This window comes from Porites lutea, chromosome 5 (assembly GCF_958299795.1).
Source record: "Porites lutea chromosome 5, jaPorLute2.1, whole genome shotgun sequence".
Lineage (NCBI taxonomy): Eukaryota > Metazoa > Cnidaria > Anthozoa > Scleractinia > Poritidae > Porites > Porites lutea.
Window position 1 is genome coordinate 41,561,321 of NC_133205.1, and position 27,483 is coordinate 41,588,803.

General features: G+C 37.9%; 1 protein-coding gene across 1 annotated transcript in view; it reads left to right on the top strand.

Moving 5' to 3' along the window:
• LOC140938399 (sushi, von Willebrand factor type A, EGF and pentraxin domain-containing protein 1-like) overlaps nt 1-27,483 on the top strand; it is a 51,307-nt gene that overhangs the window by 11,753 nt on the left and 12,071 nt on the right. The window contains exons 9-16 of the mRNA XM_073387885.1: nt 10,157-10,333; nt 10,663-10,830; nt 19,419-19,595; nt 22,323-22,490; nt 22,655-22,831; nt 23,118-23,285; nt 23,450-23,626; nt 23,913-24,080. Of these exons, the coding sequence (XP_073243986.1) occupies nt 10,157-10,333; nt 10,663-10,830; nt 19,419-19,595; nt 22,323-22,490; nt 22,655-22,831; nt 23,118-23,285; nt 23,450-23,626; nt 23,913-24,080 (1,380 nt within the window). The remainder of the gene's footprint in view (nt 1-10,156; nt 10,334-10,662; nt 10,831-19,418; nt 19,596-22,322; nt 22,491-22,654; nt 22,832-23,117; nt 23,286-23,449; nt 23,627-23,912; nt 24,081-27,483) is intronic.

Below are 27,483 nucleotides of genomic sequence, written 5' to 3' on the forward strand. Positions count from 1 at the left end.
GGAACAGTGATACTCCCAAGTGCAAAGGTAACGATCACTGTTAATTTTCTAAACAGCTTTTGTTTATTTAGAAACTTAAAAAGCTTGAGATTGTTTTATGAACTGTCTAGTCCAGGGACCTGAGTTTTTGGAAAGTCTCGGTAGTAACCTATCCAGGAAATCTGAGTGTTTTGTTTAGGCATTTAACTTGAAGATTGAGGTTATAATACTTTTAAAAGAGCTGCAAAAAAGCTATCAGTCAAAGAATCAAATGATAGACTGATTAGTTTGGGGACTCAGGTTTTAATTCAAGAAAATGGCTTTAGGCTGGAGAATTTGTAGGGACTTTTAAGAAACGCGCAACACGTCCTATCATACAGGGGGAAGGCACATGCGACCAACTCGAGCCGTTCGCGGTCTTCTTGTAATCCAAAATGAAAGATTGTATTGATTTTGGAGCTTAATGTTGTTGCTGTTGCTGTTGTTGTTTGTTTGCAACTTTTAATATTATGTTACAATTTTTTTGTAATGGCTGCAAAATAAGGCCCTCAAATTTTAACCGTCAAATGAAGACTGAACTCGAGTGCATCTACTCGAGTTGTAGTCAAAGTTTTACTTAGTGTTCTGTGATCTTCATTTCCCAAGGCCAAAGGTTAAAAAATTTAGCTTCCTTGCAATTATTATAGCTGTTGAGTGTGGTGATCCTGGCAAACCAAAAAAAGGAGAGCAGATTGTCAAGAACGGCTACGTCTATGGTGGATCAGTCACGTTTGTTTGTGACAAGAATTACACTCTAGTGGGGACTGATGTTATATATTGTCAAGCTAATAGGAGTTGGAGTTCCCCTGTCCCCCGTTGCTTAGGTAAGTGCCATGGGTAAGAGAAAATAAAAATACATTATTCCCGCTAAGTAAAGAGTTCTTAACAGTAAAAAACTACGGTTCAATTTTTGGTCGTTAAAACATGATCTCATCAATTAGCAGTAGCAATATTGTAGTTAAACGACGAAAGTTCTCCAAAAAAAGTATCGTCACACGGAATAAACAAAAGTTTAACCCTAACCTGACCATGCGTTTTTCCCTTTTCTGGCTCCCTAAGACAGGGCAACGTCGGACTTTAAAACAGATCATGATACGCAACCACCAAAATTACGTCAGTAGACCTAATAATGTACGCATCATTTTCAACATCTAGGGATAACTAACGCGATTTGACGTACTTACGACGTAACATTGTTAAAGTTATAAGCAGAAACCAAATTTCATCTTTTTTTCCCTAGAGGTAGCCTAAAGTGAAACATGCTAAAATAATGAAATGTCTGAAAAAAATCATGACGTTGGCTGACACACTGGTAGTCTTTAAGCACAGCAGTGGCGTCATGATGACTTTGTTTATTATTAGAGAACAAACTGGAACAACGCCATATTAATTCTGCCATTTTGAATTATTAGTTTTGTTCGAAGCTAGCCTGTGTAAATCGAGGAAACCGTGATATAAAATTTGTTCTGTGTATTAAAGTACATATATGCTTAAAAAGCAAAACATAAAATAAAACAAGCTAACAGTAAAATACTTGTTAATGTAAAAGTAAAATAAAAAACAAAAACAAAAAATACTGCTGATAATTAAAACTGTTGAACACTGTTAAAATTTAAATCCAACATCTACTATTAAGTCAGTTTATCTTCAGTATATTTTTTACCGATGCGGCGGCAATATTGAATTAATTAGAATATAAGGAGTATTATGGGATGCCTAGGGATCATGAGCACCAACCGATACACTCGCTCAGTATTTAAGCGCGCTTCTCGGGGCAATATTTCTTAAAGTTTTTGAAGAACAAGATTGTAATGGGAAAAAATAACTTTGTACCGTGTTTGGATGTAATAATGATCGCCTTTTACCCGAGAAATAGTACAGTGAAAGACAATACCAGTTTCTTTGGAGTGTCCACGATTTTAATTGCCTCTTTTTTCTTTTGCTGTTTAGAATCATTATCTAACTTCTTCCTCTTACTAATAATTGGTTGTACTAGAAGCATGTCCATGGGAGCATTTCTCTTACGTGTTACAACTAGTTCCCTTTCAAAGCCCTTCAGAAAGAGCGTTGGATGAGGATGACTGTCAACCAGTCTTCCAAATTTAAAATAATTTGAGCAAACTTAATTAGTATTTTTGTCCACCTTAAATACCTTCTCGCTCAGTAGTCTCGTCCAAGTAGCCAAGTGCCTTTGCTCTTTGCAAGAGCAGAATTAACGTACCTCCAAAGAAACTGGTATGATCATTATCACCCCAAATACAACACAGCGGCCTTTTTTCCCATAACAAACATATTCTAGGAAGTCTTTGGGAAAAGGTGCCCGAAAAGCGGCCGCAAATACCGAACGAGTACATCAGATCAAACTTATGCCCCCTGGGCATCCCATAATACTCCTTAAAACTAATTAATTCAATATGGCCGCCGTATCGGTAAAAAGGTCAGTTGGTCATTTGCACATCTCCCATAATACACCTCGTTTGCCCCTAAAGCTTTGCATAACCTTTTTTTCAATTTCTCCTGGGTATTGCAATTTTCCCAAGAGAGACTGAAGACGATGCTTATGCAAAATTTGGAGGGCAAACAAGGTGCATTATGGGAGAAGTGCAAATGGCGAATGTGGTCACCAAAAAACCTCGACTGAATTAACAGTTATAACAAATATTTAAATGATTCTACATTGAGTGTAATACAATTTTTCGGTTTAAAAAAAAAAAATTACAATAACTCCTTTTTTATAGAAAAAAAGACGAATTTCGTAAAACAAGGCTGTTAAACCTGGGTTGCCATGTTAACGTTAAAGTTGACGTACAGGTCGCAATGTTTTAAAAATGTTCTTGGATAATTTTTAGGAATATTTGCAAAGCTTGATTTCATAGTTTGAACGATTTTGAAGATATTCAAGGATATTCCTTGGTCTCAAAAAGGTAAAAGCAAAATCAAAATAACTCAGTCAATTAGTTTCTATAAAGAACTAAAGAAATAACGAGCAATTAGTCTTGTTCCCTTTCTTTTTTCTGTAGTTAAGCTTGATTTTTTTCTTTTCGATTAAGCTAACTGTCCCTCACCTGGTGTTTTAAATAATGGTCTTAAAATCGGTAATAACTATACACACGGAAAAACAGTTCGATACTCTTGCAACCTTGGATACACACTTGAGGGCGAGGCTAAACTGACTTGTGTAGATGGAAGATGGAACACTACCACTCCCAAGTGTAAAGGTAAGCGTTCATTCTTGTTTTCTAAAATAAAAGCTTGTGTTGATCTTGGAGGTAAAGCGGGTTGTTTTATTTGAATTTTTTCCAATTTCGTTGCAGATTGTGGTAATCACTGCAAAATGAAGCCCGCAAGTTTGAACCGTTAAAAAAAAAAAAAAAGAAAAGAATTAACTCGTGTGCGTCTATTTAAGTTGCAGCTACTTAATACCCTGCAATCTTCATTTCTTCTATGATTTTATTATATGTAAACGACAAAGACTAAAAATTAACGACCCTGTAATTATTACCATAGCTGTTGAGTGTGGAAATCCTGGCAAACCAACAAATGGAAAGCAGATTGTCAGAAATGGCTACGTCTATGGCGGATCAGTCAAGTTTGTTTGTGACGAGAATTACACTCTAGTGGGAGCTGATGTTATGTTTTGTCAAGCTAATAAAAGTTGGAGTTCCCCTGTTCCACGCTGCGTGGGTAAGTACCGTTTGCTAAGAAAAAATAAATAAATAAAAAACATTTACCCTCATTACTTAGTTATTGTCAGGGCTCTTAAAAGTATAAATAACAGTAAGATTATATGGTCGAAGAAACATAATTATATGAAAATTAGGGGTAGAAAATTGTAGCTTTTTCCACACTCGTATTAATACTAGTTGTTCGAACAATTTAACTTAGTGTGCTAAATAAAATAAAGAGAAACGCAAGTTAACGAAACCAATTAATTTATTATGAAATTGGGGCTTTAAGAAATATATCATTCGTTTACCCTAGTTTTTCTGTTGTTAAGGTTTTTCTTTCTGTTTAAATTAAAGCTGACTGTCGATCCCCTGGTGATATAAACCACGGCCTTAAAATCGGTAATAACTACAAGCACGGAAAAACAGTCCAATACTCTTGTAACCCTGGGTTCACACTTGAAGGCAAGGCTGACGTGACTTGTGAAGAGGGAACATGGAATGCTAATACCCCCAAGTGCAAAGGTACAGTCTGTAAGCGTGCATGAATTTGTATTTAGAGATATGTAGCTTGTAGCCTGAGTATCAGGCGTTTCTGGGGAAAAGGGGAAAGATGGAATCTAAAAACTCCTCTCCCCTAGCCCCTTAGGAAGGCCTGATACTCAGGCTATGTAGCTTGTAGCCTGGGACCTGGATCCGCATTGGGGAAAAAGGAAAGAAAAATCAGAGTGAGAGAAAAAAAAAAAAAAGCTTGTCTGGGGAGGGAAAAGGGTGGCGGAGCCTGGAGATGCCTTTGATGCCGTCGAACGTCGATCTGCCCTCCAGCAATTAACCTGTCATTGAAAAGTCAACACGGTAGTACGTCAGCTTCATATGTCGCTTTTTTAAAAAGTTATTTGAATCACAGGCGGCCCAAACACACTTTACGAGGGAAGGGTGTAATGCAATTTACATCACATAGGTGACGCGCCGGTGTCGCGTTACAGGCGACCGTTGAAAATATACGAGACTTCGTATGAGAAATATATTACTGAGATCTGCTAACGCTAAATAACGCTTAATCATACTTTTTCTTAAATGAAATGAATACAAAAGACTTACCTGCAATGTATTCCACTGCGTTTTGGTGTCTGTTTGTCGTTTTACTGAATATCATGACGTGTTTGTGGATGTTTTGAAAAGCATTTGACGGGAAAACGGAAGAAAAACATAAGGACAGTCTAAAACTTATTTGACCACTGAAATATGGCAGCTTTCTTCAGACTTTCCTCGTCCTAAACTCTTCTTGCCACTAGATCGGTCTTCCATCTCTTTTGAAGATGGCGGCCTGTTGCTCGCGCTTCGTACCAGTCACAAAATACCGCTGTGTTAAAGTGTAGTCGGCTAAGAACTTCAGACACTGCTATTTGGGGGGTCTCGAATAGCTGCTGGACTATATTTCTCGGCTCTTCTTCCAAGAGCTTGCCATTTTCTCGCGTTCTGTTACACAATAGCTTGAAAAACCTCTGTTGGATTTGCCTCGTGGCCCTTAGGTGGGAGCATTCCGCACCATTACAACTTGAATCTTTGGCTCTATAAACTGCTGATGTATCAAAGGATTACAGTGCTGCATTTCAGTGACTCGCTCCAAGTTATCTTGGCTGCACGTTGACATTCTAATAACATGTTTTACATACAAATCACATGATTTGCACACCTTTGTGATTTCGTTACGAAGTTTGGATATGCCGTATGATCAGCATGGAAATATTATTCCATGTGTGGAATTTAATATTGTTTAAAGGACAAAAATATCATCAAGGTTCCTTGGCTTATTTTATTTTTGTATAGTAAAAAGTTAGTCCAGAACAGTTTCGTCCAGTGTCCTATTGTTTTTTTTTTGTGTGAGACCTGTGACCTGACCTATGGCCTGTGACCTGTGACCTGTGGCCTGTAACCTGACCTGTGGCCTGTAACCTGTGACCTGACCTGTGGCCTGTGACCTGTGACCTGCACTTAAGCCCGGCCGTATATTTTCAACGGTCGCCTGTAACGCGACACCGGCGCGTCACTTATGTTATGTAAATTACATTACACCCTTCTCTCGTAAAGTGAGTTTGGGCCGCCTCTGTTTGAATTCGAGATAAAGCCGTGAGAGTGCGAGCAAAGAGATCTACTTAACTTCAATCGCCAACTCGAGTACCACCAGCCTCGGCAAAGAGAAATAACGACGTTTCTGAGGAAAATGCACCGCGTTCGAATGGTAAAGAACAGCCAAATAAATTCTCAAGGACATCCCTCACAGTTCGCATCATAATGCTCGTTTAAATAGCTTCTTGTGATGTACCAAAAGAAATAGTGCTATAAGAATTTTTTTTTTTTTTCGCGGAGGAGAAATGTGTAAGTTTAGCACCTAATGCGACAGACTATTCAGTTTGAGTAGAAAAGTATTCCTGTTGAATTTGTTGTCCGTTTTATAAAGTATGTCTGCTCAAAGTCGTGTAATAGTCGGTAATAATCATTTTCCCCGATGTTCCCCAACCGCTGTTATCTTTATACCAGCCTGCGAGCAGAGGTTTCTCTCTTGCCTTCAAGGCTTTTAGCGTTTACCAAGTCGTTCGCGTCGCTTTTTAGTTGCGTATTTGGTTTGTTAACTACGCGACTGACAAGCGACGCGAACGACTTAGTAAGGGACTGTTCGTTATTTATGCCTAAGAGGGGGGGGGGCGGTGTTTAGAGTGGGGGGGGGGTAAAATTTTCAAAATCAATAAAAAAGGGGGGTGTTTTTTTAAAATACAAATAAGGGGGGGTAAGCTTTTAGAAACTGTTGTTTCAACACTTGTGTAGCCGTTTTGCAGACATATTTAAAAAGTTGAACTCTGTATCGAGAATTCTATTTTAATACAAAGCGCCTGGTCTTTATAGTTTGAAAAGCCAAGAAAACGTGACGTGGAGTAGCGTTAATAAAGGTTCCAATATATATTAACTTATTAAATCCCTTTACATGCAATCTGATATTTAATAATAGCAAAACCCACCCACGTGTCATTTGCCGGGTCGTAGAAAATGCTATTTTAGTCTCTATGGATGTAACTAGCCTATACACAAACATCCCACAGGAGGAAGGAATTACCATTATATGCAAAGCATACGAAACATTCTATCAAAACAAACCTCCAATACCCAGCCAATACCTCGCAGATATGCTCAGACTAATCCTAAGGGAGAATTCTTTCCAATTTGTTGGAAAAAAAACTACCTCCAAGTACAAGGTACAAGGTACAGCTATGGGAACAAAAATGGCAGTTCCATTTGCTAACATTTTTATGTCTGCAATAGAGACAGAGATTATTAACAAAAGTCCGCACAAACCACTAGTGTGGAAGAGATTTATCGATAACATATTCTCATTGTGGAATGTAGACAAAGAAGAAATATACTCATTCATCGAGCTAGCAAATAACCACCACCCAACCATAAAATTTACTTCTGAAGTTTCAGAAACAGAAACCGCCTTTCTGGATAAATGTATTTACAAAGGAGAAAGATTTTAGAAGGAATCAATCCTATATGTGCGTACACACTTCAAACCGACAGAAACTTTCCAATACACGTACTTCTCTTCATGTCACCCTCCAGGAGTTAAGAAAGGATTCATAAAATCCGAGGCCTTCACATTACTCAGAACAAACTCTTCTGAGAAAACGTTCGAAGAGAACGTAACTAATTTCAAGCAAAGACTCCGTATGAGGGGTTATAGAGGTAAAGTGATAGACAAGCACCTATCAGAAGTCAAGCATCACGAAAGAATGTCGGCTTGTCCTGAGGGGAGGGGGGTGGGGGTAGGGGGAGTTACATTTTGGGCCTGTCACATAAACGGGAGGGGGGGTAATTTTTTAAAATACCCACTTCCGGGGAGGGGTAATTTTTTTATATGCCTGAATTGCTTGAAAATCACCGACCCTCCCTTAGGCATAAATAACGAACAGTCCCTAAACTCTAGCTCAAAGCTAGCTGCGTAGCATGGCGGTTTTGGTTGGGCGCGCTAAGTAACTGAAAGGCGGTCGAGGGCAGAGAAACCGCGAGGAGATTGGGGTGGGAGCAACTTGCATTGTTTTGTGTTTTAATAAAGGGGCAGTTGTGCTTACTTGATGATAACCTTGCGTCGACTATGATATTAGGGAGCTTAAGCAACGACGTTGACTATGGCATCGAGAACGGATCAAAAGCAATAACTTTAGATTAGCAAAACAAAACTTTGCGCGAGCGTCACGCTTTTATGTACATTTATATTTTCCGTTGTTGCACGACCACGACGTGAAACTGCCTAATTTCACGTTTTCTGGAGGACGTGAACACAAGACAACGATTTCTTTTTTCAACTTAGATACAGTCCTTTGGAATTCAACACCAGAAAACTTCGCCAGCATTTGACAAATTAAACGTCATGGAATAAGAGCGATGAATTTTGAAACAGAGTGAATTCACTTAGTTTAAGAGACGTTTTCGCTTTCGTGGTCGTTGCTTAAACTCCCTATTGTTTATTATGGTGCGTCCAGTGACCAGTTTAATACTGGAAAATCCGGCAATGTCATTAAAGTGATCAATTGCGAAAAGCTTTGGTAGTACGTTTAATAATTTAAATTGAAGATTGAGGTTTTAGTAATATTGAACTTTTTCAATAAGACTTCATTGCTAAAACATGAAATATCTCAAAATTTTGAACGTTCAAAGAAGAATTAACTCGTGTGCATCTATCCAAGTTGTAGTAAAAAGTTTTTCTTAATATCCAGGTAATCGTCTTTTCAGATACTAGTTTATATGTTAGCGACAATGCCTAAAATGTTCACTTTCCTACAATTCTTATTATAGCTGTCGAGTGTGGTGATCCTGGCAAACCAACAAATGGAGAGCAGATTGTCAAGAAAGGCTACGTCTATGGTGGCTCAGTCAAGTTTGTATGTGACAAGAATTACACTCTAGTGGGGACTGATGTTATATATTGTCAAGCTAATAGGAGTTGGAGTTCCCCTGTGCCACGTTGCCGAGGTAAGCGTTATGGGTAAGAAAAAATAAAAGACATTAGTCCCGCTAACTATGTTTCTCCAAAAAGCTTTTAAAAGTGATAAAACACAGTTACATTTCGTGGCCGTTAAAAAATTGTACATACATAAATTAGCAGTAGAAATATTGTAGTTTTAAACGACAAAAGTTCGACAAAACAAGACAAAACTTATCGTCACTCAGAAGAGACAAAAGTTCAACCCTAATGTTATCATGCTTTTTCCCTTTTCTGGCTTCCTAAGACCGGGGATCTTCGGAGGTTCCCCTCAGTCTATAACTTTTAAACAGATCCTGACACACAACCACCAAAATTTCCGCTAATAATGGACTCAACATTTTCAACATCTAGTGATACCTAGAAGTTTTTAAAATGTTTTTAAAATGCTCTTAGATTTTTTTTAGAAATATTTGCTAAGTTTGATTTCATAGTTTGATCGATTTTGAAGATATTCAAAGATATTCCTGGGTCTCAATAAGGTAAATTAGAGCGATTTTCTTATGAACTTGAGATGAAAACGCACGAACAAAACAGAAACAACAAACGAACGGAAATGGAACGATTTGATTGGTTTATCGAACGGAGACAAACGCGCGTGTGTTTTGGTTGGTTAACCGAACGATCGGGTGAAAACCTTCATGCCCGATAATTTTCTAGAAATCAATCGATACTTCGCTTTGACTTCATACTGCTACAAAACGATTGGCCAATCGAACAATGCCTTCTTCTTTGGAGGGAAAACAAAGAGGCCATGTTTTGATCTTTTTATCCATTGGCTGATAAAACAAATAACGAACCCCTACCGAAACCATTTTTTAAGGTCATGCGAAAATCGCTCTAAGCAAATCGAAACAACTCAGTTAATTAATTTCTATAAAGAACTAAAGAAATAACGAGCAATTTGTTTTGTTTTGTTTTTTTTTTTTTCCGAAAGTTATTTTCTTATGTAGCTAACCTTCATTTTTTTCTTTTTTGATTAAGGTAACTGTCGCTCACCTGGTGACTTAAATCATGGTCTTAAAATCGGTAATAACTACACACACGGAAAAACAGTTCGATACTCTTGTAACTTTGGGTACACACTTGAAGGCGAGGCTCAACTGACTTGTGTAGATGGAAGATGGAACACTGCCACTCCCAAGTGTAAAGGTTAGCGTTCATTCTTGTTTTCTAAAATAAAAGCTTGTGTTGATTTTGGAGGTAAAGCAGGTTCTCTTATTTGCGACTGTTCAAATTTCGTGGCAGATTTTGGTAATGGTTGCAAAATGAATTACATAGCCCGCAACTTTGAACCGTTAAAACAAGAATTAGCTCGTGTGCGTGTATTCAAGTTGCAGTTACTTAATACCCTGCAATCTTTATTTCTTCTTTTATTGTATTGTATGTAAACGACAAAGGCTAAAAATTAACGACCCTGTAATTATTACTATAGCTGTTGAGTGTGGTGATCCTGGCAAACCAACAAATGGAAAGCAGATTGTCAGAAATGGCTACGTCTATGGCGGATCAGTCAAGTTTGTTTGCGACGAGAATTACACTGTAGTGGGAGCTGATGTTATGTTTTGTCAAGCTAATAAGAGTTGGAGTTCCTCTGTTCCACGCTGCGTGGGTAAGTACCGTTTGGTAAGAGAAAACAAAAGACATTTACCCTCATTAGTTTTAGCCAGGGCTCTTGAAAGTATAAATAACAGTAAGATTATATAGTCGGTAGAAACATAATTCTAGGAAAATTAGCGGTAGAAAATTTTACCTTTTTACAACTGATACGTATTAATACTAGTTGTCTGAACAATTTAACTTAGTGTGCTAAGTAAAATAAAGAGAAACGCTAATTAACGAAACCAATTAATTTGTTATGAAATTGGAGCTAAAAGAACAAATCATTCGTTTACTCTAGTTTTTGTGGTATTAAGATTTTTCTTTCTGTTTAAATTAAAGCTAACTGTCGATCCCCTGGTGATATAAATCACGGCCTTAAAATCGGTAATAACTACAAGCACGGAAAGACAGTTCGATACTCTTGTAACGCTGGGTTCACACTTGAAGGCGAGGCTGAAGTGACTTGTGAAGAGGGAACATGGAATACTAATACCCCCAAGTGCAAAGGTACAGTCTGTAAGTGTGCATGTATTTGTGTTTAGAGATATATAGCTTATAGGCTGGGACCAGAATCCGTTAGTGGAAAATGGAAAAAAAAATTGGCGTGGGCGAAAAAAGATCGGCGAGCGAAGCGAGCCGAGAGGTAGTCAGTGCGGAGGGAAAAGGGTGGCGGAGCCTGGAGACATGCCTTTGATGCCGTCGATCCGCCCTCATGGAATCAACTTGTCATTGAAATGTCAACACGTCAGCACGTCAGCTTATTATGTCGCTTTTGTAAAAAGGGATTTGAATTCGAGATGAAGCCGTGAGAGTGCAAGAAAAGAGATCAACTAATTTCAATCGCCAACTCGAGTACCACCAGCTTCGGCAAAGAGAAAAAAGGACGTTTCAGAGGAAAATGTGCCGATGAGGAACAACCCCGAACAGCCGAATAGATTCTCAAGGAGATCCCTCACAGTTCGCATCATAATGCTCGTTTACATAGCTTCTTATGATGTACCATTGAAACAAATTTTTTTTTTCCGGGGAGGAAAAATGCGTAAGTTTAGCACCTAACGCGACAGACTATTCAGTTTGACCATCTTTTACCACAGGAGAGTATAAGAAACGCTCCATGTATGTTGAATGCTTCTTCTTCTTTTTGCAACAGATCATAGGCGTATTTTTTGCTCTTCTTGGAGTTGAGGGATAAGCGAAAAGTCTCTTAAAGAATTTTGTATTGCTTGCTCTAAATTCGTGTTTTAAAAAATCTTTTCCCGATCTGTGAGAGCGTGATATTAAAAGAGCTCGATACTGTCAACAACACCGCGAATCTGTCAAGATGAAGACATTTGACCAATCAGAGCATGATACCAGATTGTGGTATCATTGAACGGCGGCATCAAAGGCATGTCTCCATGTTCCGCCGCCCTTTCCCAGTCCCCAATCCACCGCTCGATTCGACTCGCTTCACTCGCTGATATTTACGTATTTTTCCCTAAGTATTTAACCCCGTTTCAGATTGGTGTAAGATGAATAAGATGAGAATTAATACCAAGAAATGTAAGATCATGCGAATAACCAGGAAAAAGTCACCATTAGTTGGGGAGTATAATAATGAAGGTCAACCTTTGGAAAGTGTTGCTGTGTATAAAGATTTAGGATTATTAACTACTAGTAATCTTTCATGGAACAAACACGTAGATAAAATAACTGCTAGGGCTAATAGGGTTTTAGGGTTGATTAAGAGGACTTGTAGGGACTTAAAGGATATTGATACCATGAACACACTTTATTGTAGTCTTGTGAGACCTTTATTAGACTATTCATGCGAAACTTGGAACCCTCCTACCAAACGTAACATTGATAAATTGGAGGCTGTTCGGCGAAGACAGGGGCACCCAACGAATATTTTTCTGAAAATGAGCCGTTAACTACAGAAAACCAAAATTTAGATGCTTTTAAGGCATTTTCAAGCACTTTTCCGTGTTGCTGGAAAGAATTTATCTGTTCCTCACTCCCAGCAGGTTAGATGGCTATTCTCCCAGCCAGCGGAGCGGCCTTCTCCATTTTTGTCAGCCAGCAGAAAAAAAATATATCTGTATTCAAATAAGCGCCGCAGGGTTGCTTGGAAATTGCGGCGCTGATTCGAGTATATACGGTCAAAATAAATAACACACAGCCTTATCTCTCGCTTGTCAACCAAGAATAACAACAACTACAATGGTAATGAAAAAGGAACGTCACTAAGCCTTCCCTAGATGTACCTTTTGTGAATCCTATTCAGTCCAACTTGAATATAATACTTCAGGCTGTTTAATAGGTTTTGACAACCGTGAACTCGCGCTCCGCCAAAACCCGAATGTTTTAATTAAGAATTTTTTAACAGTTGTGTAACACTATTATGTAAGATAAACGAAAAGAATGCAGTTACCAAGAACATGCAGATATAACACTTTATTGTGACTATTGGCAACCTTAAGATACCTTTCCTTTACACCCCGATAAGTTTGTTCTGCAGTTGGTGCTTCCACAAAAAACCTAACACACTTACATCTAAAAACAAGGAAAAAAAGAACCATTAGACGAATATTAAAGAAAAGCTACTAAATCCAGCTGAAAGAGGTAAAAATATAATAATTCCAACAGACAAGTGTTTTTTTTGTTTAAAAATATTCTCTCCCTAAGAATGAATGGAATGTTGCTATCGACATCATCCATCACGGGCATGTAGAGAGGTTTAATTAAATCAACTTTTCCCAAATTTGGTTCTAAACATGGTTGAAATTGTGTCTTGTCTGTATGTTAAAGCCTTTTCCTTAAAACAGAGCTCCTCATTAACTGCTATTTATTTTTTTAATTTCTAAAGATACACATACTGAATAAGGGCTAGGACATTTTACTTCTTGGTTCTAAACGGTTGAGCTACTTTAACCGCATTAAATACAGTTATAATTGAAACATGCAATTTCTAGTGAAGATTAAAAAAAATTTACATAAATGTACCGCATAAACCATGGATCAGTATTTGCAATCCACACTACATCTGCAACCTGCACAACAATCATTGTAAAATAGCACAAAAATTGAAGACAATTGTACACACATCAGCAGTAAATTTATAACCATGTCTTCCAATTAAACAAGAAAGCTATTTAGGAATTTATTAAAACAGCTCTGAGACGGTTGCCCTAGTTGAAACAAAACAAAAAAAGAGTAAATGATAATTAAAAAAAGTTTAGAAGGACAAATAACTGACAATAAGGCCAAGCTAACAGCACCCATCGTCAGAAGCCTTACACAACATGTGGAAGAAGAGAGAGTCAAAAGAACCAACAGTAAAAGAACGCTCGTTGTCACAACTCTAGCCCCACCTAACGGCAGGAGAGAGGGTCGCAAGGACGAACAAACAAAGAATGCTCGTTGTCACAACTCTAGCCCCACCTACAGCAGAAGAGAGGGTCGCAAGGACGAACAGACAAAGAATGCTCGTTGTCACAACTCTAGCCCCACCTACGACAGGAGAAAGGGTCGCAAGGACGAACAAACAAAGAATGCTCGTTGTCACAACTCTAGCCCCACCTACAGCGGGAGAGAGGGTCGCAAGGACGAACAACCAAAGAATGCTCGTTGTCACAACTCTAGCCCCACCTAACGGCAGGAGAGAGGATCGCAAGGACGAACAAACAAAGAATGCTCGTTGTCACAACTCTAGCCCCACCTACAGCGGGAGAGAGGGTCGCAAGGACGAACAAACAAAGAATGCTCGTTGTCACAACTCTAGCCCCACCTAACGGCAGGAGAGAGGATCGCAAGGACGAACAAACAAAGAATGCTCGTTGTCACAACTCTAGCCCCACCTACAGCGGGAGAGAGGGTCGCAAGGACGAACAACCAAAGAATGCTCGTTGTCACAACTCTAGCCCCACCTAACGGCAGGAGAGAGGATCGCAAGGACGAACAAACAAAGAATGCTCGTTGTCACAACTCTAGCCCCACCTACAGCGGGAGAGAGGGTCGCAAGGACGAACAAACAAAGAATGCTCGTTGTCACAACTCTAGCCCCACCTAATGGCAGGAGAGAGGGTCGCAAGGACGAAAAAACAAAGAACGCTCGTTGTCACAACTCTAGCCCCACCTACAGCGGGAGAGAGGGTCGCAAGAACGAACAAACAAAGAATGCTCGTTGTCACAACTCTAGCCCCACCTAACGGCAGGAGGGAGGGTCGCAAGGACGAACAGACAAAGAATGCTCGTTGTCACAACTCTAGCCCCACCTACGGCGGGAGAGAGGGTCGCAAGAACGAACAAACAAAGAATGCTCGTTGTCACAACTCTAGCCCCACCTAACGGCAGGAGAGAGGGTCGCAAGGACGAACAGACAAAGAATGCTCGTTGTCACAACTCTAGCCCCACCTACAGCGGGAGAGAGGGTCGCAAGGACGAACAAACAAAGAATGCTCGTTGTCACAACTCTAGCCCCACCTAACGGCAGGAGAGAGGGTCGCAAGGACGAACAACCAAAGAATGCTCGTTGTCACAACTCTAGCCCCACCTAATGGCAGGAGAGAGGGTCGCAAGGACGAACAGACAAAGAATGCTCGTTGTCACAACTCTAGCCCCACCTAATGGCAGAAGAGAGGGTCGCAAGGACGAAGACACAAAGAATGCTCGTTGTCACAACTCTAGCCCCACCTACAGCAGGAGAAACGGTCACAAGGAAAAATGACCAATGAATACTCAAACATGAGCAAGCCCTTTAGTGAGAGGAATAGTGTTTTGTTTACATAGACTTACTCTTCTGTCAGGCAGGTTAAGGTAAAAGAAGTTTTAACATGACCAAGTGGTTGACTGTCTGCCGCTATATGCAAAAAGGAAATCAAAGATCCATTGCTAAGATTACCAATGTACACTATACAACACAGTTCAATGATGCATTCTCTTCACACCAACCAGGTTCATGTCTACAGAAACGGATGTCTTTTTATAAGTAAATTAATAAATTGTTTTTTAAGGGGAATTTTCAAAGGTTTTTGTAGCAGCATCAAAGTTAAATTATCATTCTTTACATGTGTACATTTCCATAATGTTCTTTTCTGTCCTTTGTTCCTTTGTACCAGGATAAATTAAATTTCACGATTAATCATTAATCATGACTGATCCATTGACTACATGACTGATCCATTGACTACAAAAAGATGTTATGTTGACATTCATGTTCTGATTAATATCATAAAATACATTATATAACTAAAGTAAAAATTACGCATAAAATAAATGTTTACCTGGGCTCAAGTCATATTTCCTCCTGTCACTACAAGCTTAAGAAAAAGAAACAGAAAAACATTATTATTATTTTCATTATTACACCCATTTGTGCAGCACTAATTCCTGATGTACATGCCACAATATTACTCTACATCTGATGATGAATATGGGTAAGATTAAATTTAGACAACAGACAAATCTAATCATAAAGAGGTCAGTGTTTGTCCAGGGTCACATCCAACTTCATTATGATGTATGAAATATCAGGATATCCACTGGTTAACATGGTATAACAATTGCATACATGTAATTTCCTACAAAATTCCTATTATTATGATCTGTTTCTTAGAATTATGTTTTGAAATTACTGCAGGGAGAAAAGTGTATGCAGCACTACTAGGACTCAAAAGCTGAGTTTTAATCTCTTGAATGTACATGTAGAACTTATTCCATAGCGTTTCCTTTTTATATCAATGAGAGCTATAACAATGAGAAAACCAATGGAATATTGTGTTTTTCAGTTAATATAAATCAGCCTAGATGTATTATTTCAAACTTGACCTGGTGCAGCCATTGTTTAATTCTGCAGAATATTTAGCAAATATATAGGTAGCAAATACAAAAACATGAATTCTCCATATAACATACTTCTGTTCTAGAAGTATATTGTTTTAATGTGAGGGTACATGGGGTGGGTTAATAAATCATAATGTAACTTCTTAATATATACAAATAGGGCTGTATAGGTAAAAGGATTACAGAAGATGAGCTTCTTTATGACTCAGTCAATTCTAAACATGCCCACCCCCCTCCACATGCATTTATCATTTTTTAATTCGAAAGCTGCAAATGCCTGCCCCTACTGTGGGGCCAGTAGATACATACAAAACCCCACCATGGAAATAAAAGTTGGAACAAATGCCCCAGTATCAAAGCAAAAGTTACATGTACGTCACCTTGTAAAAAGCTGAAAATTGTTACTGTCAAACTCCGAAAACAGTAAGCACCTGATGGGGTGGGTTAATAAATCATAATGTAACTTCTTAATATATACAAATAGGGCTGTATAGATAAAAGGATTACAGAAGATGAGCTTCTTTATGACTCAGTCAATTCTAAACATGCCCACCCCCCTCCACATGCATTTATCATTTTTTAATTCGAAAGCTGCAAATGCCTGCCCCTACTGTGGGGCCAGTAGATACATACAAAACCCCACCATGGAAATAAAAGTTGGAACAAATGCCCCAGTATCAAAGCAAAAGTTACATGTACGTCACCTTGTAAAAAGCTGAAAATTGTTACTGTCAAACTCCGAAAACAGTAAGCACCTGAAAATTTTCAGGATTGTTGATTGTGTACCGGCCAATAGGAATACGCAAGCAAAACTCTAAACCACAAACTAATTACCATTGCTGTTTGTGTGTAAGTTATCTCACCCCTAATTATTGCCTGATTCTCATAACACAATAACATTCCATAAATATTTCTGGTGTTCACGGTATTGTGAGTTTCACAGTAAACATACTTAACAACTTAACTCAGCAACCTTACAGTTTTCCTGATATCCATACAGACCCCAAAGACACTGCAAAGAGGGCAACTTTACAACCCAAAATTACTTAATAAGATAAACTTTCCAGGGTAGACTTGGCAAACAGTATGGCATATACAGAGTACATACATAAGTACAAGCTTAGATGGTACCCCTTAAGGGGGTAAGGTTAATTAAACAATGAAAAATTTCCAACCCCAATGATGCTTTTGTCAATTAAAAATGCCCACTGTAGGAACAAAATGCCAGAAAAATTCCCAGGGAGAATGGGTATGCTTGGAATTGACTGAGCATTAGGATAAATGAAATAAATATATTTACATGTACAACTACACAGCATTTGAATTGAGACAAAATCTTTGCAACAAGTAGAAGTAGAACACAATAAAAAGTTTAATTATTAACTGGGCTAAAATCCAAGATAAAAAAAAAACAAAGAAAGGATGATATTCTGGAATCGAAAAAATGCAACTTTTCAAGAACACAATGAGTCGGATTTTGAATTGCTGTTAAAACTCGTGGTAGTACATGCTGGCTGTTTTGTTAGCTTTTTCAAAATGTTTTGTTGACGTTGTCAAGCATTATCAGAAAATTTTACAGCTCAGGGTTCAGTATGAAAGCCACTGTAAATAATTAAAAGCAAAATAAAGAAACGACACCAATTAATATGCACCAAAATAATTCTTTCACAACACACTCCTCAGAAGACTCGATGTATATAGCCTGTGAAAACATCCGTTTCTCCTCGCTCTTCGCCGCTGGGGAATCGCGCGAAACGTTCCCAGCGGCGAAGAGCGAGGCACATTTTACAGTTGAAGAATTTGAATTCATTACTTATCCTTTTTATCCCCAGTATCTCGTTCGCGCTTTTCGAAATGGTTTCATCCGAAAACCACCAATACACACTGAAACTAAGCCAACCCTTGAGTAAAAATAAGACTAAGAAAAGAAGAATCGTTTTGAAAAGCTATCTAACGGCTGCGCGCCAAGGCCTTCACCGAGACCGAGAAGCGATTTTTATGGCATTTAGTGACATGCAGATAAGTAAGACAAGGGAATTAAAAATAACATGCATGCATAATAGTAGACAATATATTCAGTATATTCAAAGAAACCTTACCTTTTGCATAAACATGAATCTCATGAATCGTCCTAACCGCCAGTGAACCGTTGCCAGTTATCCAGTGGCGGAGCGTAGCCTGATTTCGAATTTCACGGTGCCCACGTGCAGATGTTTTGATCAGCGGTAAATAAATCATAAGCGCGCGACTCCGCGCGCGCACAATTCGCGCACATAGAGGAGCCACCTGAGAGGAGCCGATTACTCCTGATACCCAGCTGGATATACACCCAAGAAAAATTTCTAACAAATTGGAGGGATAAAATATCTCCAGCAAGAATTTTTGATACATTTGATAAATTTTCGACCGCAGATTTAAGACTTTACTTCCCAGCAGAACAGCCGAAACCTCAGTTCCCAGCCAGCAAAAGTTTCTCTGTAGAACAGATATTGTGAGGAACAGATCCGTTGGGTGCCCCTGCGAAGAGCTACCAGATGGATCACTAGGTCTGATGATGATTATGATACTAGACTATCAAAGCTAAAATTGTTGTCATTATCTAATAGGAGGTTAACTAGAGATGTTACATTTTTTTAATGTAATTAATGGACATTATGATATTATTGACATTTCAAATAAGCTCATATTTTGTAAGGACAGAAATACAGGTTATAACTTGAGGAAAAATGACACACAGGACCTTGTTCCAAATTTTAGTAGAACTGATGGTTTTAAATATAGTTTTTTTAACCGTGTTGTAGATGAATGGAATGGTTTACCCAATCATATTAGAGAATCAAACAGTATTGCAACTTTTAAAAGAAATGTGTTAAGCTTTATAAGGATAACTAGAACATTTATATTTCTATTTGTATATATTTTTCTTATATGTTAATTAGAGAGGGCATCCCTAGTATGGCGCATTGGTGCTTTTGGTTGTCTCCTTCTCCACAACGTTTTTTTTCCTTTTGTTTTTTGTTGTTGTTGTTGTTTGTTTGTTAAAGTAGTGTTAGCTTATTTCATTTCATTAGTTGCTTGTTATGCAGTGGGGTGAATCTGTAATAAAAAAATCTCAAAAATGTAAACCGTTTAAAGAAGAATTAACTCGTGTGCATCTATCCAAGCTACAGTAAAAAGTTTTTCTTAATATCCTGCAATCTTCTTTTCATATACTAATTAATATGTAAGCGACAAAGCCTAAAATATTCACTTTCCTACAATTCTTATTATAGCTGTTGAGTGTGGTGATCCTGGCAAACCAATAAATGGAGAGCAGATTGTCAAGAAAGGCTACGTCTATGGCGGATCAGTCAAGTTTGTATGTGACAAGAATTACACTCTAGTGGGGACTGATGTTATATATTGTCAAGCTAATAGGAGTTGGAGTTACTCTGTTCCACATTGCCTAGGTAAGTGTCATGGGTAAGTGAAAATAAAAGACATTAGTCCCGCTAACTATGTTTCTCCAAAAGCTTTTAAAACTGATAAAACTCAGTTATATTTCGTGGTCGTTTAAAACCGATCTGTACATAAATTAGCAGTAGAATTCCTGTAGCTTTTAAACGACAAAAGTTCGACAAAAGACGACAAAACTTATCGTCACTCACAGTAAACAAACGTTTAGCCCTAATGTTATCATGCTTTTTCCCTTTTCTGGCTTCTTAAGACCGAGGAACGTTGGAGATTCCCCTGTATAACTTTTAAACAGATCATGACACACAACCAACAAAATTTCCCCTAATAATGTACTCAACATTTTCAACATTTAGGGATAACTGACGTGATTTGACGTTCTTATCACATAACATTGTTACGAGTTATAACTAAGCAGAATCCAAACTTCATCACTTTTTTTTGCCTAGGAGTAGCCGTGAAGCAAAAAATGCTAAAATAGTGAATCGAAATGTTTGTAAAAGTTGGCTAACACACGGATAATCTTTAACAATAGCAGTGGCGTCGTATGACTTAGAGAACGAACTGGAAAAACGCCATATTTAATCCGCCATTTTGAATTAATTTTGTTCAAAACCGGGTGATCCTTGATACCAAGTCAATGTATGCACTATTGTGTCGTTAAATTATGTAGAAATTATAGGGCTTATCGTTTTAGGGCTAGGGATCATTGTTGTGTTTTTTTGTGACGTAACTCGAGATTTGCTATTCACTTGATATATGGTTGCACCAGCCTCAATTAAAAACCCGAGCAAATAGAGGAAGCCATGATATTAAATACGACCTGTGTATTAAAATATGCTTAAAAATCAAAAAATTAAATAAAAGTAAAATACATGTAAATGTAAAATTAAAACGGAAAAAAAAAACTACTAGTAATTAACACTGTTGAACACTGCTGAAATTTGAATCAAACTTCTACCATTAAATCATTTCACATTCAAGTTTTTTAATTGGCCATTTGCACATCTCTTATAAGACGCCTCCTTTGCCCCCTAAAGTTTTTCCTAACCTGTATTTGTCATTTCTGCTGGGTATTGCAGTTTTTTCAGGAAACTGAAGACAATGCTTATGCAAAATTTTTGGAGGGCAAATAAAGTGGATTATGGCTTATGAGAGATGTGCCTTAATGGAGAATTTAGTCATCAAAAAGCCTTGATTAAATTAACAGTTATAATAAATGTATACTAGTAATAGTTGACACTACAGATTCCCCCGCTCTGTATATTGTCGGTCAATAGCATTTTGCTCGTTGTGTAGCTCTTTGAAATATACCGATTCATAAGGAAGATTTTCACACATTCCATACAATAGGTCTGATAATTATAGATACAGGAAACGCAAGGTTCCATGCATAGTTTCAGGTCGATTTACACAGCTTTGATCAAAACATTCTCAGTTTCGGGAATAGTTTATTCTAAGCCACAAGAAAAGATTTAATTAGAAGTTGAATTTTTTGCTATTTCTCTTTCACTTTTTACATTCAGTTCATTTTATTTGCCGGAAAGGAAGCCTTAGAAATTAAAAGGACGTTTGATCAATTCACACTCGCACATTCTAGTCTAATATTTTAAACTTTATACCGGAAGGACATCTGTGAGCAGGGAATAAGTCAGCACAGAATTTGATTGTCGGCGAATTTCTGTAATCATCCATCGTTCTGCTAGTGAGAAGCTAGCCGTTGTTCATTCGTCTTGCTTGTTTGGGGCTGAATCTTATTCCGGTCAAAGAGAGAGAAAGAGTGTCTGGTAAGGTTTCCAATGAAAGATTTGTGAACTCGTGTCTGGGAAACTCTCCAAGTGTTTATATATACACAGTTATATTCACCTTATAACTTCTTCTGCGCTTAACGAGTGTCGTTAAAATTTTGGTCCATAACTTTCACTGAAACAAATGCTCCACAGAATGTCACTGATGAATGTCACTGACGTAATGCAAAAGAATGTCGAAGTATGACTGCACAATAAATGTCACAAAATCAACCTAAGCGGTCCCTTGGGGATGTTCTGCCTTTACGTCATCCTAACCATTTCGTACTTGCGGGCGCAAACTATAGAAGCGTCAACATTACCTACCGATTCCTCGCGGCCCCTGTTCAAGCAAATCGAGATTTTTTTCTATATTGACTGTATGACTGTATATTTCAACTGTAAGTACCTTCCTTAATATACGCGCGAGTTACTAGAGTGCCTCCTTGGGATTTCGCTTTCTGGGCGAAATCCCTGCGGGGGCAAAAATAAATCAAAATTTAGTGTGATATAATATTCAATAAAAAACCTTGAAATAAATTGATCCAATCATTTTATATAGAAAAAATGGCAAGTATTGTAAAATAAGGCCCTTGAAAACTCGTTTACTATGGTAACGTTAAAGTTGGCATACAGGGAACGATGATTTGAAAGTGTTCTTTGAATATTTTTAGAAAAATCTGCTAAGTTTGTTGTCATAGTTTGATCAATTTTGAAGATATTCAACTATTAAATTTGTTTTCATACATGTAGTTTGAATTACTTTCAAAATATTTGGGTCCTTCAACGCCCCTGAATAAGCTAAAAGAAAAATCGAAATAATTAGAGACAATTAGTTTCTTATGAACTAATTAAAATAAAGCGATTACTTTTTTTTGTTCCCTTTTGTTCCCTTCCTTTATTACGCTTGACTTGATTTTTTTTTTGTTTATTAAGCTAACTGTCGCTCACCTGGTTATTTAAATCATGGCCTTAAAATCGGTAATAATTACACGCACGGAAAAACAGTTCGATACTCTTGTAACCTTGGATACACACTTGAAGGCGAGGCTGAACTGACTTGTGTAGATGGAAGATGGAACACTGTCACTCCCAAGTGTAAAGGTAAGCGTTCATTCCTGTTTTTCAAAATAGAAGCTTGTGTTGATTTTGAAGGTAGGGCGGGTTGTTTTATTTCCAACTTTGAATCTTCATTTCTTGTATTATTTCATTATATGTAAACGACAAATTTAAATGCTAAAAAATTAACCATCCTGTAATTGTTACAGCTGTTGAGTGTGGTGATCCTGGTAAACTAACAAACGGAAAGCAGATTGTCAGGAAGGGCTACGTCTATGGAGGGTCAGTCAAGTTTGTTTGTGACAAGAATTACACTCTAGTGGGGTCTGATGTTTTGTTTTGTCGAGCTAACAGGAGTTGGAATTCCTCTGTTCCACGTTGCTTAGGTAAGTGCCAGGGTTAGGTTAGATTTGATGGTCAAAGAGACATAAGTTTTGTGATTTAGAGGCAGGCAATTAGTAAGGGCTTTTCATTAATCCATAAACTAGAATAATTGTTCGAACAATTTAGGTTAGCGAACCCGGACTGCAGCCAAGGAAACAATTCAGACAGGAGATTTATTTTTATGAATTTGCGTCATAAAAAAAAAACAAACAAACAAACAATTTTCCTTGTTACCTTAATTCATTTTATTTCCTTTTGTTAAGTTAGTTTCTTGTTTTTTTAATGTAGCTAACTGTCGATCACCTGGTGATTTAAATCATGGCCTTAAAATCGGTAATAATTACACGCACGGAAAAACAGTTCGATACTCTTGTAACCTTGGATACACACTTGAAGGCGAGGCTGAACTGACTTGTGTAGATGGAAGATGGAACACTGTCACTCCCAAGTGTAAAGGTAAGCGTTCATTCCTGTTTTTCAAAATAGAAGCTTGTGTTGATTTTGAAGGTAGGGCGGGTTGTTTTATTTCCAACTTTGAATCTTCATTTCTTGTATTATTTCATTATATGTAAACGACAAATTTAAATGCTAAAAAATTAACCATCCTGTAATTGTTACAGCTGTTGAGTGTGGTGATCCTGGTAAACTAACAAACGGAAAGCAGATTGTCAGGAAGGGCTACGTCTATGGAGGGTCAGTCAAGTTTGTTTGTGACAAGAATTACACTCTAGTGGGGTCTGATGTTTTGTTTTGTCGAGCTAACAGGAGTTGGAATTCCTCTGTTCCACGTTGCTTAGGTAAGTGCCAGGGTTAGGTTAGATTTGATGGTCAAAGAGACATAAGTTTTGTGATTTAGAGGCAGGCAATTAGTAAGGGCTTTTCATTAATCCATAAACTAGAATAATTGTTCGAACAATTTAGGTTAGCGAACCCGGACTGCAGCCAAGGAAACAATTCAGACAGGAGATTTATTTTTATGAATTTGCGTCATAAAAAAAAAACAAACAAACAAACAATTTTCCTTGTTACCTTAATTCATTTTATTTCCTTTTGTTAAGTTAGTTTCTTGTTTTTTTAATGTAGCTAACTGTCGATCACCTGGTGATTTAAATCATGGCCTTAAAATCGGTAATAATTACACGCACGGAAAAACAGTTCGATACTCTTGTAACCTTGGATACACACTTGAAGGCGAGGCTGAACTGACTTGTGTAGATGGAAGATGGAACACTGTCACTCCCAAGTGTAAAGGTAAGCGTTCATTCCTGTTTTTCAAAATAGAAGCTTGTGTTGATTTTGAAGGTAGGGCGGGTTGTTTTATTTCCAACTTTGAATCTTCATTTCTTGTATTATTTCATTATATGTAAACGACAAATTTAAATGCTAAAAAATTAACCATCCTGTAATTGTTACAGCTGTTGAGTGTGGTGATCCTGGTAAACTAACAAACGGAAAGCAGATTGTCAGGAAGGGCTACGTCTATGGAGGGTCAGTCAAGTTTGTTTGTGACAAGAATTACACTCTAGTGGGGTCTGATGTTTTGTTTTGTCGAGCTAACAGGAGTTGGAATTCCTCTGTTCCACGTTGCTTAGGTAAGTGCCAGGGTTAGGTTAGATTTGATGGTCAAAGAGACATAAGTTTTGTGATTTAGAGGCAGGCAATTAGTAAGGGCTTTTCATTAATCCATAAACTAGAATAATTGTTCGAACAATTTAGGTAAGCGAACCCGGACTGCAGCCAAGGAAACAATTCAGACAGGAGATTTATTTTTATGAATTTGCGTCATAAAAAAAAACAAACAAACAAACAATTTTCCTTGTTACCTTACTTCATTTTATTTCCTTTTGTTAAGTTAGTTTCTTGTGTTTTTAATGTAGCTAATTGTCGATCACCTGGTGATTTAAATCATGGCCTTAAAATCGGAAATAACTACACCCACGGAAAAACAGTTCGATACTTTTGTAACCTTGGGTACACACTTGAAGGCGAGGCCCAACTGACTTGCGAGGACGGACGATGGAACACTGATATCCCCAAGTGCAAAGGTAAAGAACATTGTTGTTTACTTTCCAAATAGCTTTTGTTTATTTAGAAACTTGAGGTTGTTTTATAAACTGTCTAGTCCAGGGACGCCCTGACTTTCTGGAAAGTCTCGCTAGTGGCCTTTCCGGGAAATCGGAGAGCTTTAATATGTTTAGGAATTTACTTTAAAGATCGAGGTTCTAATAGTTGTAAAAAAGACGTAAAAAAACGCTATCAGTTAAAAAACAAATAATAGGCTGGTTAGTTTGGGGGACTCAGATTTTGATTTAAGGAAAGTGCTTCAGGTTGGAAACAATTACAGGGTCGACTTTTAAGAAACGCGCAAAACGTCCTATCGTACAGGGAAAAGGTACGCGTGACCACGCGAGCTGTTTGCGGTCTTCTTTTTTTACACAACAAAAGCTTGTCATAATTTTGGACCTTAAAGTAGCTGTTGTTGTTGTTGTTCCCATACTTGTTGATTTGTAAAGGAATAAGGTTAAAAATGTAGCTCCCTTATGCTTATTATAGCTGTTGAGTGTGATGATCCTGGCAAACCCGCCAATGGAAGGCAGATTGTCGAGAAAGGCTACGTCTATGGTAAATCAGTCAAGTTTGTTTGTGACAAGAATTACACTCTAGTGGGGACTGATGTTATATATTGTCAAGCTAATAGGAGTTGGAGTTCCCCTGTTCCACGTTGCTTAGGTAAGTGCCGTGGGTAAGGGAAAATAAAAGACACTATGCACCTATCAATCTAATGCCGGCGGGGGGAAGGCAGGGCATGGGGTGGGATTTGACTTTTTTCAAAAATTTGCTATCAAATTCCCTACCCACGGGCAAATTATTCCAGTCAAATGCAACCAAATTTCCCCACCCCAGCAGCACATTGCTTTCAATCCCAAGGCAGAACCCAAGAAAGGCACAATAAAAATATCTCCAAATAAAACTGTGCAATCTTTTATAAACGTTGCTGCATCACCAAAGATACATGTTCCTGTTTCAGAGCTGCAATTATACGTTTTAACCATAACCCGTGTTACACTGCGTAGAATACATAAAACTTAGAGAAAGTACACATTTTGTAAGTTTAAATATACTGTTCTTAGTAAAGGGTACAAAGAAAGTCAGTTTTATAAGTTTACAGTGATTGTAGCGAATGAGCCATACACTAATCAACTGCACTTGTAAAAATCGACTTGGTTTCTCTTTACCTCCGTTTACTTTGATACCTTTGATGTTAAGAGTTTCAGTTGATCAAAAATACGCTAAAAAAACGAAATTTGAAGACAAAACAGTGAAATCCACTCAGCCTTCGCTTGTTCTCATTGGCGTCCATGACTTCCTGATCTTTTCAAACCGTACGGCGCATGCGTGAAGCGTGGAAGCGGGAAACATATGTTCGGTCTCAATCTTTTTCGTCCGAATCGGCAGTCAAATATCTCCACGTCGGGCGAAGAAAGATTCAAATATCCCCTCCCCTGGGAGAACAAGATCAGTCAAATGCCCTACCTCAGGGCCAACAAACACACGGATAGTCTTTAACAATAGCAGTGGCGTCATGATGACTTTGTTTAAAAACCCGTGTAAATCGAGGAAACCGTGATATTAAATACGACCTGTGTATTAAAAAAGCATATTTAAAAAGCAAAAAATAAAATAAAATAAAAGTAAAAATACTGATGTAAATGTAAAATTAAAAGTAAAAAAGAAAAAGAAAAAAAAAACTGCTGGTAATTAACACTGTTGATCACCGTTGAAACTTGAATCCAACTTCTACCATTAAGTCATGTTATATTCAAGTTCTTGAATTGGCCATTTGCGCATCTCCCATAAGACACCTCGTTTGCCCCCTATAGTTGTCTACACCCTTTGTTTGTTATTTCTTCTCGGTATTGCAGTTTTCCAGCAGACAATGCTTGTACAAATTTTTGAGGGCAAACAAAAAACATTATGGGAGGTGTGCAAATGGCGAATTTAGTCATCAAAAAGTCTAAATTGAATTAAAAGTTATGATGAGTACATAAAATAATTCTAAATTTATCGCGATACAATATTCAATAAATAAACCTTGAAATAAATAATTGATCCAATCATGTTAGGCATGGGTCGCACTTGGCAAATTTCTGGAAGAATTTGTTTACCTTGCGGTAAAAATCTGTCATTGGGACACATTGCCAAGTGCGACCCCACGTTTTCAAGTTGAAAAAACTTTGAAAATCGCAAAAAACATCAAAGACGCCGTATTGCTTGGGCGGGGCAGGCAGATTTTGGAAAACTCGAGCTAAACAATAGGAATCACGGCGGTAAGTGTCAGCACGTGTTAGCGAAACGTGACCAATTCGAAACACGATCAATTTGAATCAATCGTTGAAATTTTCTGACCTTCGCGTTTTTGTTGTGGACGGACAAGGCTACCACTACTTTTTGCCATTTTAACGTTTTTGCGAAAATTTTCTACGGGCGAGCAATTCATAAGCTTGTAATCCTTCGCTATTTCAACGTTTTTACGGGAACTCTCTACAGGCAAGCCAATTATAGTCTACCCAGGCAAGTACCGTTACAGGTTTGTTATTAGCGACTTTAAGATTCGCTACGGCATAGCTCTAATACGGCTGTTGTAACCGGGAAG